Source organism: Dipodomys spectabilis, unplaced genomic scaffold, assembly GCF_019054845.1.
Source record: "Dipodomys spectabilis isolate Male_0828 unplaced genomic scaffold, ASM1905484v1 ptg000015l, whole genome shotgun sequence".
NCBI lineage: Eukaryota > Metazoa > Chordata > Mammalia > Rodentia > Heteromyidae > Dipodomys > Dipodomys spectabilis.
Genome location: NW_024870692.1, coordinates 10,170,968 through 10,188,264, shown reverse-complemented (window position 1 = coordinate 10,188,264; position 17,297 = coordinate 10,170,968). Strand labels below are relative to the sequence as shown.

Sequence of the window (17,297 nt, the reverse complement as noted above, 5' to 3'; positions counted from 1 at the left end):
CTAACAAAAAAGAAACTTAAAAATTGTTAAAAGTAATATTGATTTAAAGGGAAATTTAACCTTGTTACACACTTACATTTAACACTATATATATATATATATATATATATATATATATACGTTTCTCACACTCTGTGATAACAGTATATGTTTAAATTTCAATTGTTTTAAAATATTTAAGAATTGAATAATATGTAAGTTGGATTTTTATAAAATGTAAATTATGAATTTTCAAGTTTGAATGGAGTTTGAGATTCTGTCTTCTCTCCTCTCTCCCTCATCCCCTCAGTCTCCACCTTCATCTCATTCTATTTTGTTTCTCTTGATAAGGTTTCACTCTTATCTAGGCTAGCTTCAAATTTGAAATCCTCTTGCCTCTGCCTCCCAAGTGCTGGGATTACAGACATGACCCACCACTCCTAGCTTAGTAAATTCCTTTTAGTTACTGAGATTGCAAATTGATACTGTATTCTTTTAAGTAGTAGTCGTATATTTACATATATAAAGCATTTGTGGAGGGGCAGTCCTGGGGTTTGAACTTGGGGTCTGAGTGCTGTTCCACAGCTGTTTTTGCTCAAGGCTAGTGCTCTACAAATTGAGTTATACCTCCACGTGCAGCTTTTCAGTGGTTAATTGGAGATGAGTCTCACTGACTTTCTTGCCTGAGCTAGCTTCAACTAATCAACCTCAGATTTCAGCCTCCTAAGTAGTTAGGATTATAGGCATGAGCTACTGACGCCTGGCAATTTTAATATACTTATAAATACATTCCATTTGACCACTCCAGTAATAAACATAAAGACACAATCTTTTGTAAAGTAATCATATCTTTCTTGAGGTCTCCCTATTAGTCCAATTTGCCTCCAGACTTGTGATCTTCCTGCCTTAGCTACGGTTAAGACATGTGCTACCACCAAACAATTCGAATTAAATTAAAAATAATAAATTGATGTCTGTGCATTTTAATGTACTCTTTTATATTAAGCTTTGACAAAATTTCCAAATTATATTTGTGGATTTTTTTCTATGTCTTCTTGATTACAAATATGACAACAGGGAGCTATTTTTAGAAGATAATTTACCTTTCAATGTTTCTTATCTAAGAGATTTTCACAGAAATGTTTTACTTGAGTTAAAAGTCAATTAGAAGAATGAACCTGGACTAGAGGAGCTTTTATCAAATGTCAGAGTCACCATGAGCTTACACAATGGTTGACTCCCTCAGGCCTTTGTCACTGTTAACTATTACTGTATCATTCCATCAAACACAATATTTAAACAATGCCTCCAATTATTATAGACTTATTAATTAATTCTTAGATGATTTTATTGAAAAAAGTATGTCTACTGAGGAGCGAGTAACTAGGGCGACTTCTATTAAAGGGTCTTCCGTCCATAACTATGATATTAAACAACGATTATAAGACTTTATTTCAATACCTTTCCAGGTCTAAGCTTGTATTATATTCAGAAGAAGAAAAATTTCCTTGCATGGTATATAGATATATTTTACTATTCTTCTTTTATCCTTTATCATACCATGTATAATGATTTAAATTCTCAGAAAAGGCCATTGTTTTTAAATACATGTATATATTTATGATATCCTTAGACAAGAAAATAGATAACATATTAAATAAGGTATATATGTATTAAGGAAACATCTAGCTGATGCTAGAAAAGATTACTAGGGTAGGAATAAAAACAAGGTTATTGTAGAGGCCCTCTGTAATGTTGGTAATGCTAGACACTGTTTGATATCCCAATAGCACAATTTTAGTAAAATAGAAAAAATCCTTAATAGTATTATATCTTTCCATCATCCAAAGATGGTATGTATTATCAGCTACAATTTAGGAAATCAAAATTTAAAGAGGTTAATAACTTCCCTTTTCATTAAGAGCCAATGATAACTTTTATACCCCAACAAAAATGCTAGAATCCTGAAGACTAGAGACTAAAGCTCTTTAAAACAAGTAGATCCCTTAAAGCATGAGGCATATGAAAGCATCAATTCACCTCTGTTCATACTTAACATAGGACTCCATTACTGGTGGGCTGTGTCCCTAGTAGGGGTAAGCATTTCTGTCCTGACACAGACTTAAGATGAGTCACCATTTTGCATTAGAAATGACACATCACTGTTCCAACAAATGATCACTTGATTTTGTTGCAATTCTATCATAAGAAGACAAACAGGCCTCCATCTTTAATGATACTGACATCATCTTATCCAAAGTATCACACTGCGGCCTGTAACACATAGCAATTGAGAACACAAAGGGACTGTGGTATAACACAAGTAGTTGGGTGACAGTATGAGCCATTAGAAACCTATGCAGTTTACAGATCCCAAAGTAGTCATATAAACTGAAAAGCAACAGTCTGATAAGGAGAATGGATGAGATGTCAAGCAAATGAATACTTTCTGACTTAATAACATTTAGAGAATATGTAATCAGGGTAGAAAACAAGAAGATTTCTACTTTGTATCCTGCATCCAGCCAAATATCTCATCTATTTTCATATTAATATAAATATGGAAATAGATAATATTGTAGGAAAATAAAATAAAAACACCAGTTTTATAGAACACCACTAACATGACTTTAAAATAATCCAGTAGCAAAATGAATCTGGGAAATAATGGGTAATAGGATTTAACTTAGCTGGGTGCCAGTGGCTCACACTTGTAATCTTAGCTACTCAGGAGGTTCAGATTTGAGGATCTTGGTTTGAAAGCTAATCCTGACAGGAAAGTCCATGAGATTCTTATCTCCAATTAACTGCTGAAGAGCCAGAAGTGGATCTGTAGCTCAAGTGGCAGAGCACTAACCTTGAGCAAAAAAAAGCTCAGGGACAGCAGCTAGGCCCTGGATTCAAGCCCCAGGACTGGCACCAATTTTTTTTATATTTGTTTTAATAATTGCGAAAGTTCTCATCTAATGTTCATTGAAAAACTGTCAAGAGAGACACATAGCATAAAGACTTTAAAACAATTGTTTGAATACAGATCTCTTATTCTTTTTTTTTTTTGTCAGTCGTGGGGCTTGAACTCTGGGCCTGGGTGCTGTCCCTCAGCTCTTCAGCTCAAGGTGAGCGCTCTACCACTTGAGCTACAGCGCCACTTCCGGTTTTCTGGTGGTTTATTGGAGGTAGGAGTCTCATGGTCTCTCCTGCCCGGGCTGGCTTTGAACTGCGATCCTCAGATCTCAGCCTCCTGAGTAGCTAGGATTACAGGCGTGAGCCACCAGCGCCCTGCTACAGATCTCTTATTCTTAAAGTCTATTTCATGAGATAAACTTTTGATTGTCTAATAAAAAGGCCTAATGAATAGATTGAAGTTTAATGGGCATCAGCATAAGACTTCATATTTAGATTACATTCAGAAAAAGAATGAACTTAATAAGTAAATGACATGGAGATCTACCGCAGAGGATCTAGATGATGTTAAGAATTGGAAGACAGAAAAAGCCAAATGCCAACAGCACACAGGATGCATCTTCCCAGGGGCTAGCCCTCACATCCTGTGGTCTCTCTGGAACTATAGGACATTGTGCATCTCCAGATCACTTGTGACAACTACAAGATGGAGGCCTGGGCTAAGCTGCAGACTAGACCCCAGTTGTCTCCATGTATGTCTCATCTCTCCTTATCTGTGCACATTCAGTGTATGGGAGTGGCAATGACACAGAGGAAAGCGGAAACATGGTGACTGCTGGTGATCTAGTGTTGGAAATGGATCATCCTCATCTCCACTCACATTTCCTGAACTAACGCAAGTAACAAGACACAGACTAAAGGAAGGCGATGGAAAGAGCAGTCTATTCTGCACTTAGTAGGAATTACCCAGGTAAGGGAGCAGCATATAGAGGAACAAGGAAAAGACTAAAATCAATATAATAACACATTTAATTAGAGTTGATTTTTGAAGAGGTGATTAAGCTAAAGTCCTAAACATCAGGACTTTGTGAGAGTGGCAGAAAACACACACACACACACACACACACACACACACACACACACACACACATGCAAGAAGAACAACAAAAACCAGTGTGTAGCAGAAGGAAAGAGGATTTTGAGAACCAATAGTACTGCAATCAAGTACATGAAAGAAAGCTGAATAGAAAAGGGAGCCCAGAGCCTGGTGCTGGTGTCTTATGCTTGTAATCCTACTCAGGAGGCTGACATCTGAGAATCATGGTTCGAAGCCAGCCCAGGCAGGAAAGTCCGTGAGACTCTGATCTCCAATTAACCACCAGAAAACTAGAAGTGGTGTTGTGGCTCAAGTAGTAGAGTGTTAGCCTTGAGCTGAAGAGCTCAGGGACAGCGCCCAGGCCCAGATTCAAGCCCCATCACCAAAAAAAAAAAAAGGGGGAGCCAGAGAGGTTGCATCAGGAGACTGAAATAATAAGCAAACTCCAGCCTCACATAGAAAGTAGGCCATGCATTATCATTATCCCACATTGTTTTGAAACATAAAAATTTCCAGATTCAAAGCAACGATCATCACAATGAAATCCCGCTGAGTTTACCACTTTTAGGAACCAGACAGCAGGCATAAAACCGAAACATTGTTTATGGCACACTAAAGCATAGTAATCAAATCTGAGCAAATAAGAGTAAAATATTTTAAGAGTGCCCATAGTATAGCTTTAAATCATGCAATATTTCTCTGAACAGATAAAAAGCAAAGTACCATCCAGAGTGATCAAAATACAGATAAACAACATAGAAATTTTCCTGGATCATTAGTGCTAAGGTTATGTACTTTTTTCCCTGGGAATTACATCATAAATTATTTTAAAAGATGTATTCCTGATATAAATATTACACATACATAACATATACCCCACATATTTATATACATATTTTCTTTTCTGGAATTAATGATTAAAAAAATAACCATCTTTGTGAGTTTAAGTGGCGAAAAAGTCAAATGTGGCAAGCGTGATTTTTCATAAAGAAAACATTAATGTGACAAATGAACTCATTTAGGAAGATCAGTTAGTATTGGTAAGTCTTTAATAATTTATTTGAAACAGTATAAGCATTTTAGCTCATTTGACCCCAGGCTTCTATACCAAATAGTTGCATGCATTATCTAATACTTCTTGTCTGTTGTGCATAGTATTGTGATTTCCAATTGAAAGAAGATTACCAGATCCGGGTGATGATAGTTCACACCTGTACTCCTAGCTACTCAGGAGGCTGAGATCTGAGGATAGAGGTTTTGAGCAAGCCCAGGCAGACCAATCTAAGACTCAAAAGCTCAAAATGGAGCTGTGACTCAAAGCTTAGAGCACCAGCCATGAGCAAAAAAGCCAAGTGAGATTTTGGTATCATGTGTCTCACGTATATGTTTATCTGATTTAGGGAAGTAAAGGGGAATAACAAAATGCTGAGACAAAGGATAAAGGGTGAACCAACGCAACTCACAAGACACTTTGGTGGAAATGAACTGTACGACTTAGGAGAAGGGAGGAACTGTGGAGGGGCGAGGAAAATAGGAGAAAACGAGGGAGGGTGTAGCGTTGTTCAACAAGAAACGTGCTCACTACCTTGCTTATGGAGTTGTAAGCCCTCTGCATATCACACGCACAGTAATTTTTTTAAGCCACGCGAAAGCATGGAGTCCTGAGTTTAAGCTGCAGTCCTGGCACAAAAGCTAAACAAATGAAATAAAAAGGGGAACAAAGAGTTCATTGATACCTCCATACCTTAGTGTGCACACCTAGGTTATGATCAGCAGCTCTGAGGACGGCATTGAGATTCCATACTGCTTACCAGCTCTCAGCCTGTAAATATGCTCTGGGGCAGGAAGACCCTTTGAATAGCAAGAAGTTAGTGATTAATGCCACAGAGCTTATACTCAGCAGGGGAAATTTTGTCCAGTTCGATCACTAATCCTTTCTTTATATCACTCTGAGTATTTTTAATTCGTAAGAAAAATCTAAGGCTAGATGTATTGGATTCTACTTGTAATTTCAGCTCCTCAGAAGATGGAAATCAAGAGGATCATGGTTTGACACCAGTATATTATAGGGGAAAGGTTAGCAAAACTCAATCTCAATCAGCAAGAAAGGTGGTGTGGTGCAAGACTATTATCCCACCTACCTGCAAGGTATAGGTAAGAGGATTATAGCAGAAGTGTTAGATCCTATCTAAAAAATAACTGAGGTGAAAAAGGGGAAGGTTCAAGTAATAAAGCAGTTGCCTAGCAGGGAACCCTGAGTTCAAGCCCAAGGGCCACATAAAACATCCCTAGGTGGTGCAGGGTTATTCTGATTTTTAATTATGACAACTAAGGAGACAAGATTATCTGCCATATGACTATTGTACCATTTCTCAAGTTTCCATTACCATCCCTTTATTCTTAATATGATGTTGCTGTCTAAGCAGTTTTACTATTCAAAACTAAATTTCCTCCCTTGTTTCTTTTTATCAACCCCATCTCCACTTACAGACTCACCCAGACGTCTTGAAATTCACAGGTGATGTAGAAGATGATATTAAATTATCTTCATGTCAAAGGTAAATTTTTTTATTAAGGGATAAAAGGTACTTTTCCCTGCATTCTTCGTCTAGGTTGGCAACACTAACATTCACCAGGAGAATCATTTTAGGTTCCTTCATCTCAGTGGCCTGGTTGGTGTAATCATCTTCTCTCTAGTGTCCAATGTCCACATCTGGAGATGACGCTCCAATCACTCTGCCACCGGCAGAATAACCTCAAAACCGCACATCTGACCTCATACTGTGTTGCATTACTATCCACTCCACTAGCGGATGCTTCTCCATGCAACCTCCTCACAGACAATCCACATGCAATGCTCAAAACCCCACTAGCAGCCACAGAGTTGGCCCTTGCATCCCCAGAAACGAAGCTGATCGCTGTTCTCTAAGCGTCTTGTCCTATACAAACTTTTAATATTAGTTATACCATGCAAATTTTATCTATTTGTATTTTGACTTTGTCTTTATGCTTCTGTTTACTAGTATTTCATTTATGTATTAACTTTATATATGTATACACATACATATATGTGTGTGTGTGTGTGTGTGTGTGTGTGTGTGTGTGTGTGTGTGTGTGCCAATCCTGTGGCTTGAAGTCATGGCCTTGGCACTATCCCTGAGTTTTTATGCTCCAGGCTAGTGCTATACCACATGAGTTGTGGCTCCACTGGCTTTTCTGGTGCTTAATTGGAGATAAAAGTTTCACAGGCTTTCCTGCCTAAGCTCAGTCTCCTTAGTAGCTAGTACCCAGCTTTCATCTATTTCATATATTGTTACTAATATATACATATATATACAGAGAGAGATGTATATATGTATATCCTGTAGTATCTCATTTGGTTCTGTATTTTCAGTACCCAATATAAGGTACATATAATTAATGACTGTAATTAATAATTGGAAATAAAGTCATAAGCCTCCATTAGTACTGTTATGCAATTGAAATCATACAAGCAATTAGTCCACCTATGAGTAACTATGACTTTCTTCCAGCATTTGTGAGTGGATTTTCCATCCCCTTCCTTTATCTTGACTTCTGTCTCTTTTCTCATGCCCTTATAATCCATCGTCTTAACAATTTAAACATTTCTCAGTTAATTCAGTTCTACAAGGACAAACTAAAGGAACTACTTGATTAGAGATTATACTACTCTGGTGGGAACAATTTATGGCAATATAGATGCATTTTATTAGTATTTTTAAAAATAGTGCAACGTATACTTGCCCTCTAACTTTTTCTTATTTTTATTTAAAGCTAGTCATGAAAGTTAGATTCTAAGCCCAAAAGCAAGTGAAACATGAGCATAGTTATCTAAGTCAACTCTTAAATTGTTGGGCATATAAACTCTGTTCATTGGATAAGGGGCAAGATTATTTTACTCTGTGTTCACTCCAAACAAAACTTCTCAGGGGCTGGGAAGGTGGCTCAGTGGTAGAGCACTTGCCTTGCATGCATGAGGCCCTGGGTTCGATTCCTCAGCACCACATAAGCAAAAAGAAAAAAGCCGGAAGTGGTGCTGTGGCTCAAGTGGTAGAGCGCTAACCTACCCAGGCCCAGAGTTCAGATCTCATGACTGGACCCTCCCCCCCCCAAAAAAAAAAAAAACTTCTCAGGGTCACTGTATAATCTGCATCTATTCTCCCATTGTTTTTCTCTACAAAGTTCAGGACTCACACATAAGAAGAAATGGATGAAATCCAGAGTCATATAGAAGCAACTTCTGAAATACAAGCTTTTTAGCATCTGTTCATGGTCAGGAGAAAATTTCCACACTTTCTTTTTTCAGTTCTAGAGGCATTTTATTTAACAGGCAAAAAAAAAAAAAAAAAAAAAAACCAAGGCTGAGAATATTCTAAAATATTTTATGACCAACTCACATCTCTTCACAGTTCTTAGCCTCTCTCACATCTCTGACTGCCAAGGGCCATGTCTGTCCATTATTGTGGTGGTTACGCTGTGGGCATCTGCTCTGCCTGGTCAGGCTCCATCATTCATATTTCTTACCATTAAACAGCACATAGAGATTATTTGGTATTACAGCTTGACTGTTAAAGAGAACTCATAATCAAAGTTTACAATAGTTCCAAAGCCTTTCCACTCTTCTATGGGACGTATATATATGTTTTTCTTCTTGATGTAGGAGAGTGATTTGATACACACTTTGGTCACAAGGTTGTTTGATGGCAGGAAATTTTTAAGGAAAATAGCATATTCTGAAAGTCCATTACAAATGGGGGAGGGAGATGCTACTTACCTGCAGTTTCTCAGTGGAAATATAATAAGTACCCATATAATGAAGGAAGAGTTTTGTCTTGACCACTCACTTATTTCTTGCTTCATTATTGGCCAAATAAATAGTGATTTGAATTTGACATCTTTAGGAAGAATTTCTGCAAGTAGCTTATTTTAAAAACAGGGAAATTTTGGTTAGGCTTTTGGAAGTCAAGCTCAGAATCAGTTTTCCAAAGGATCAGCCCATTAGGCAATTTAATTTTCAAGAAAATGACTCGCCCACAGAGGTTAATGGATTTTCCAGTGTAAAGTTATTTGCCTAGACTTACTAAGTTCTTGGATGCCAAGGTAACAAGTTAATTACAAAGCACAGAAACTAACAATCTTTATTTTAACTTATAGGAAAATAATGCAATCTGAAATTATGCTCAATTAGAATGTAATAAGGACAAGATTCTTTTCCACAGATGTTATCATACTAAAATGCGATAAAAACAAGCATTTTGTTAACACAAATAACATATTATATGTTTGCATGACCTACTGTATTTTTCTTTCCAGTGCTAGGATTTGAACTCAACACTTCATGCCTGCTCAGATTTCTTGCTCAGCTTATACACTATCACTTGAACCATGCCTCCACCCTGGGTTTTTGCTGGTCATTTTAGAGACAGAGTCTTATGGGATTTTTTTCTGGGGTTGGCCTTTAACTGAGTCTCATGGACTTTCCTTTCTGTGGCTGGCTTTGAACATCTAGTCAGAATGTCAGCCCCCTGACTAGCTAGGATTACAAGCATGAGACACTGGCACCCAGCATTATTTCTTCCTTTCTGACTTCTAAACAAAGGTAATGTATGGCTCTCAGAATCTAAATCTATATTAGCTTCATGAAGGAAATTCAATTGATCTTTAAATGTTATTTTTCAGATGGCCTCTGTCATTACTATACCTGACATTCTTGTCTTATAAAATTTATTGAACTTTGTGGTCCATTACAACAAATTTACAATGTCATAAGGTTGTCACCCAGGAGAACAAAGCAGACTACTGACTTCCCCGATGATTGTGGCTGTCCAGTGCTTTGCATAGTTCTGGTCTCCAGGGTCCTGGGTGCTGATCTGCTCATGCTCACTTCACCTCATGTTTTGGTGCCAGGTGCTGGGGTCCATTTCAAAGCCAGCTGTGGTGTCACCCTCTGACTCACCTGCTACATAAAATCTCCAAAGCGCTCACCAGCTGCCCTTGAAGCTTACAGAATTTTCACTGTTAATAACTATAAACATTCTGATCGATTTAGTAACTTTAGTGTCTTTTTCTTGCTTGAAGTGGCTGGTGTAAAATGAAAAAGTAACAAGCAACGTGGAAATGTATAAAGTAGAAAATGGAAAGCGCCTTCCATAATTTTATTCCTCAAAGTTAGCTGTTGGCACTGGTTCGGTTTAAGACAAAGACAAATGTTTATATTTTTAAATATTCATACATTCATACATTCATCTGATATTAATAAATTACTTTCAAAATTAGATGATGGCATACATGTGCACCTTTTTTTAAAAAAGTCAATAATTTGAATGAAATTTCACACATATTTTGAGTATATTGCTTTACTAGTAATACTTGGATTTCATTCTGATCAATGTTAAGTTTCTAGTAAAGCTGACTGAATGTCACAGGCTCACTGCTACTTCAAATACAGAGAGCATTAAATGAAGTTACTTCAAGAAATTCTAAAAAGAAATAAAGTCTTCCTGTAATTGAAATAAAGAAAAATAGCCTTTGGGATTTCCACAGAATGTGTGATTTCCACAGGAAACAGATGAGATCTTAAGTTTATATACAGTGAGAAACTGGACTAGAGTCTACTTCAGACACCTGCGAGCCCCAAAGAGTTGAAATTACATTAAAATGTGACTAGAAACTGGGATCAGAAAACTTCTCCCCATAGAGCCAAGAAAAGAAGCTTGTCTTGTAGCTTTAACTCTCATGGGAAGAGAAGTCAGGAGGCAGAAACACAAGCTCATGCCTCCTGGAGTTGCCACATATGGACTGGCAAAGCTAATTGAGAAATTAGCATATCTTAGCCGGTGCCCCTGGAGTCGGAAAGAAGCACTCTGAGTATTGCTGTAACCAGGGTAAATGGATCTTATTCTCCACTAAATTAGATCAGAGTGAAAAATTATAGGCCACATAAATGTAAACAATCATGAGGTTATAAAAACAAACAAGAGTATACTCAAGTACTTAAAGCAGAGATGCACTTTAAAGATTAAATTTATGTTCATTTAAAATGTTGTACAACTCATGTCTGTAATCCCAGCTACTCACGAGGCTAAGACCTGAAGGATCTTGATTCAAAGTCAGCTTGGGCATAGAAGTCCACATGATTCCATCTCCCAAATGACCAACAAAAAGCCAGGCTGAGGTGTGGTTCAAGTGGTACAACACCAATCAAAGAAACAAGCAAGCTGAGCTATTATGAGGCACTGAGTTCAAACCACACTACCTGAAAGAATTCAGAAGCAGGTAGAAAGTCTGTAGCAGACGTATTTCACCAAGCTTATGTTGTAAACTAATATAGGGTTTAACTAGAGAATATTTAGCTTGTAAAAGATATTCTCATATATCTTCACAATCATCTGTTTTTCAGTTATACTAAACATTCAAAAATACATATGTAGGTTTTCTATTATGTTTGGGTAATTGTGATGCTCAAATGCCAGCAAAACTACCGACTTCTTTTCTTTTAGAATACCATATATTTGAAGATAAGACTTAAGGTAATTTGGACATTGTTTTATTCAGTTTCTTTACCAACTTCAGTTAGAGATATTTTATCTCATATCATTTACGTCTTAAAAATCACCAATTTGGGTGTTTTAAATAACAGTATGTATTAACTATATATTAAGTTGCTTTTGTTTTATATAGAATGAATGTATAAATAGTATTTAAAGCAATCTTATAGGCAATATTGAAAGATCCCTAGGGTTTTTTAAAATTTTTACTAAACTATCTCCTTAATGAAAATGTTAATGAAGAATCCTAATTTTAAAGTAAAAATTGTGTACTGAGCTGGGAATGTGGCTTAGTGGTAGATTGCTTGCTTAGCTATTATGCATGCGGCCCTGGGTTCAATTCTGCAGTACCACATAAACAAAGCCAGAAGTGGAGCAGTGGCTCCAGTGGTAGAGTGGTAGAGTGTAGCCTTGAGTGAAAGAAGCTCAGGAACAGTGCCGGGCCCTGAGCCTAGCCCTAGGACTGGCAAAAAAAAAAAAAAAAAACTGTATTGTCCTAGTTGTATTGTCCACAAAAGCAAAAAAAAGGAAAAACATTGTATGTATAGTCCCTGTGTTTTGGACTTTACATACCTTAAAATATTGAGATATGAATGGGTAGGAGCATAGGAAACTTAAAAAAAGAATTCAGAGGCCTCATATTTTTTGTATTTTATTGACTCAATAGGTGAAATGAATGTTTTCATTTTGCAATATTGGAGGAAAGCTTCTTGTCTTAAGATATACTCAACTTAGGAAGAAAAAGAGAGTAGATGTTTGCTTTATGAAAGGTTGGTCAAAATTAAAAAGAATTTACCAGAAGAGTATCTTGATTTAATGAGTCCTGGCAATTTTTCATTTTACAATATTTGGTAAGATGTCAAGGTCACAGAAACTCAATGACTGCACTCAACAAAGAATATTTATTTACACTATTTGCAAAGACCTTGATTGCTTTTAATATAACTTTAGCTTTAATTTTTAACTTTATGTAATTATGAGAAATAGCCAGAAAATATAAACCATGACAATAGTTTTCATGTTTTTCTTTTATCATCTCTAGAATGTAATTTTTATATATTTGCTTCAATGTCAATTCTGGGAAGGCCTAAAAATTTTTCCAAGTAATAATCAATATTAAACTATGTAATAAAAGTAGTGACATTCAAATAGTTCCGATGTTTTTAAAAAGGGACATAAATCATGTAGAGGATCACATTTTGATTATCAACAAGATGAAGATAATACATGCATGCAATAGAATAAAATGAGTTCACATTAGCAAGCTGAAATATCCTTTATACTAATGAAGTCTCTAATCTTCTGTGAGAATAGCAGAGTAAAATATATAGGAATTTTATAAATCTGTTCTGCTATTGTATGAGTTGTTTCATTTTGAAAGTTTATTCAAACTTAATGATTATTTAAGAACATGTGAAAATTCTCTGCAAAGATCTTTTTGCATTCTGGTCATTTTAGTATTTTACTAAAAATTTAAGACTGTCTTACATTTATAGCTGAGAACTACATAGAAGAAGAGGACTTACAAGATATGCATTTTTAGCATCTTCTATAATTACAATCAATTCCAGAGGTATTAAAACTGATGTATCCCTTTTTATTAAGCCCTAGAGTTGGATTATTTATTTGTTTATTTTGTTGGTCGTGGGGTTTGAACTCTGGGCCTAGATCCTGTCCCTGAGCTCTTCAGCTCGAGACTAGCACTCTACCACTTGAGCCACAGCACCACTTCCAGTTTTCTGGTGGTTAATTGGAGATAAGAGTCTTATGGACTTTCCTGCCCAGGCTGGCTTTGAACCTTGATCCTCAGACCTCAGCTTCCTGAGTAGCTAGGATTACAGGCATGAGCCACCAGCACCTGGCAAGTTGGATATTTTATTCTCTGATTAATTTCATACTAAGCTACCTTTGCACTATAAATTGATAGGTAGCATTTAAAACATTGTTACAGAAAAAATCTACTTTTAAAATACTGCTACTGTCTGTACTGTAATATTTTCACTTATCTAATATATGTGAGAAAATAAATCCACAAAAATACAATTAAACGATTGAATAATTGACTATTAGTCAGTACATATTAACCATGGCACGTATTTTAATAAGCAAAACAAGGACCATTAGTTTCATTTACATGTACTAGTTCAACTAAAAGATTTTTCCTTTAAGTCAAATCAATTTTATTAAAGAATGTTTTATACTACGTCAGCTAATAGTTATGTCTTTTACTTTTTATCACTTTACAAGGTTTACAGAGTACTTCTCATGCATAATAAATAAACTTTTCAGCCAGTTTCAGTCATATATAACAGTAAATGCAACCCTCAGAAACACATATATTGTAGCAAACTCATTCTACAACATATTATGGATTCAAAAAAGGTATTTTAAATACCAAGCACCTCTATGCATCTTATAATCATTCTCTGCACTTTAATTTGATTTCACACAAAACATCAAGCAGTTAACACTTGTATTTTCCTCACAAAGACACAATCATTGTTTCTCTGCAATCAGTTTTTAAAATGGAGAATTTTATATGTCATTATGTTAGAGGATACCCCAATGTACTTGGACCATTCATGTTATTACAGGGAAGTTTCACATCTTAGAAACCAACCCCTCCTGCTGAGATAAGTGAGACCGTGTAAAGTAGAAAACTTTCACTATTTCTCATTGTCCAACTTGCTCAGTACACATAGTAATATGTCTTGAATGGGAAAAAATGGATACGACCAGTTATTAATTGCTCATCTTTAGATAGGTTCTAAAACCTAATCGTCTCCAAATTGGAAGAGTGGGAGTGTGTGAACAGAGAGGCAGAGATACAGTGAGCTCCATGAGCAAGAGGACAACTGAATCTCCTTAAAGAATCCTTTGATCACCTCAGTCACTATTACTGACCCAAGCAGAGGAATGACAGGCACAGTCACCAAAGATCCCATACATATATGAGCAAACCTTCACAAGATCACCTGCTGAACTTACACCTACGAGTGCTTAACAGATACAGAGGAATCGGGCTCTCTATGAAACTTCCTCTGATCACTGTATTACCTCTCTCTACAACAGTGGCTCAATCCAGTTATCACAGGCATACTAACATAGGAAGTTCCTGCAAACAGATACCATTATTATTTTATTTTTACATCCCCAGGACCAAGCCCAGTGCCTAGCACCATAGAAATGCTCAGTAAAATGTTGTTGAGAAGTTTGAAAGTACCATGGCCATATCTGTTACAACAGCCACATTAATGATTTAGAGATAAGATTTAATCATTTAAAACAAGGCTTAACAACACATAGTGAAAATGTCATGACATTGTCATACAGTGGAATGAATACAGTTACTATACCATAAGAAAATATCTTCAAGCCTGATGTCATTGACTAAATAACACCTTTGTAAGTCCATGCATGGAGACATATGTGATTTATTATAATGAAATGTGCTTCAATTGTACCTTATGTAGCCAGGTAGCCTTATAAGAGTGAACTACTATTAACAATACTTAAAACCAAGAAATATGAAAGTGGATGGTTCTCCCCTGACAATCTAGGATTCCATATTCTACAAGCAAAAGTTGTTTGATGGTGGTTTAATTAATGTCACTGAGTTAAAACATATTGTGGGTTTTTTTTAATGTGGCTCACAATGAAATAAAATTTCATTTCCCTCTTTCAGAAAATTGATTTTCCAAAGTGAATCTCCACTTAAAATTTCTATAAAAAGATTTCCATTGGGACAAAAACCCTACATTTGCTTCACTAAACATATTTTAAAAGGTATCTTACAGAAACCATGTTAATAAGGTTTTCATGAAAATAACAATCTCTTGAAGACTTTGAAATCTCTGCAAACTTTCCTGTCATTTATGGAAGACCTAAAACATTAATTTTTCTTTCTTTCTCTTGCAACATCTTTCTATCTTTCCAAAGCAGCCTAAAGCAGAAGAAAATCTTTAGGTGAGGGCTGAAAATAAATTTTGGATGTACAGACAGCAGGTGTGATCAAGGCAAGTATTATAGAATAAAGCAGACAGATTTGAGTTTTTATCACAATCTCACAGAATAAAGCTTGATTAAGCTATCAGAAGATAAGAGTGCTGTGTACATAGTGCTGAGTACAGTCTAATAAAAATTTCACATGCTTGAGTTACTTCAATGTCCTTCTTACATGCAACTTCATCAAAGTCTAAAGTAAAGAATGTATATGCAATATGCTTTCTTTCCCCCAAGATAAAAACTATTCAAAACTTAAAAATTATCTTAATCATTGGACCCTTTTACAATATCAGAGAAGAAAAATAGAAATGATTAATTTTTAAAATTACCCAGCAACTCCATTGCATCATCCTCGTTATCAATATCTTCTTCCGTGACGGATGGTGTAGGGCTGTGGATGGACTCGAAGGAATCCTGAGACAGCATTGCTGCCAGCAGTTTCTTATGTTGCTGTTGCTGCTGTTTTAATCCTTTGGTCTTGGGCTCCATCTTTAAGCTGAGGAAATAGATGAATGTTGTTAAGCTAGGATGAGGAAGGAAATCTATACACTATTGTTCATTGTAGGCTTTCATTTTGTTAGGCACGTCCATGAACGTATTACCTTTAAGTTGTCACCATGGAAAATGAAGATAGAGTCCTTCTTTAGACCCCCTTTGATACCTCACTAAAAATTCTGATGTCAACACTGAGGAGATAAAAAACTTCTGCACCCACTTAAAAAAGTTATCATTTGTCCTATGATAGTTGACATGTATAAATTAGTGCATTGCTAATGGAATTTTTTATTTTTCCAGAGGAGCTAGACATCCAGATTATTATTCCCTGATGTACAAGACAAATTAATATCAAATGAAACACATGTATACAAAATGTTATATTATGCTGAGATTAAAAAAATTAACTTTTATATGTATGCCTACCATTTTGGGGAGGGCCATGTGTGTCCAGACCATTTGTTGAAAGGACTACCCTTCCCCCTATTAAATTATCTCACAATAGTTATAAGGCTTTTTGTATCTCTTCATATAGTTTTCTTAATGATTCTTCTTACACATGTGTGACATAGCCCAATTAATAGAATTTGTATGAATATCAATATATACCACTTGGCCTGAAGTGTGGACACCTTCCAATATATAGTTGTGTTGTATTGATCTTATTTAATAATTATACTTTGCAGTCCCTTTGTCTACTCATAAGTATTAATTTCTAGAACTCATGAGGATGGTTGTCCATGTACATATTTCTGTAGTTTTTCTTTCTTCTTGATGTTCCAAGATTTTTTTCCTTTTTGTCATTTTATTTCTGTCTAAGAATTTCCTCCAATCCTTCTGGAAAGGAGTATCTGTTAGCTGGCTGTTCTACCTGTTTTCCTCTGCATAAGGAGTCCTTACACCTCTTCATTCCAGAAGTGTCATTACACCAGATAGATAACTTGCAGCTGATAGTTGCATTCTTTTGATACTTCCTCTGGTTCCTTATTTTCAGATGAGAGATCCACAGTTATTCAAATTGTATTCCTCCTTACAGTAATTTGATCCTTATATCTGGCTGCTTTCAAAATCTCTGTCTCTCTCTCTGACTGTCTCTGCCTCTGTGTTTCTCTCTCTCTCTCTCTCTCTCTCTCTCTCTCTCTCTCTCTCTCTCTCTCTCTCTCTGTGTCTCTTTCTCTGTCTCTCTCCCCCACCCCCACCCCCCCTCTCTTGCCAGTCCTCGTGTTTGAACTCAGGGCCTGGGCACTATC

General features: G+C 36.2%; 1 protein-coding gene across 1 annotated transcript in view; it reads right to left on the bottom strand.

Moving 5' to 3' along the window:
* CUNH8orf34 (chromosome unknown C8orf34 homolog) overlaps nt 1–17,297 on the bottom strand; it is a 347,290-nt gene that overhangs the window by 200,024 nt on the left and 129,969 nt on the right. The window contains exon 7 of the mRNA XM_042666515.1: nt 15,882–16,048. Coding sequence (XP_042522449.1) covers nt 15,882–16,048 — 167 coding nt within the window. The remainder of the gene's footprint in view (nt 1–15,881; nt 16,049–17,297) is intronic.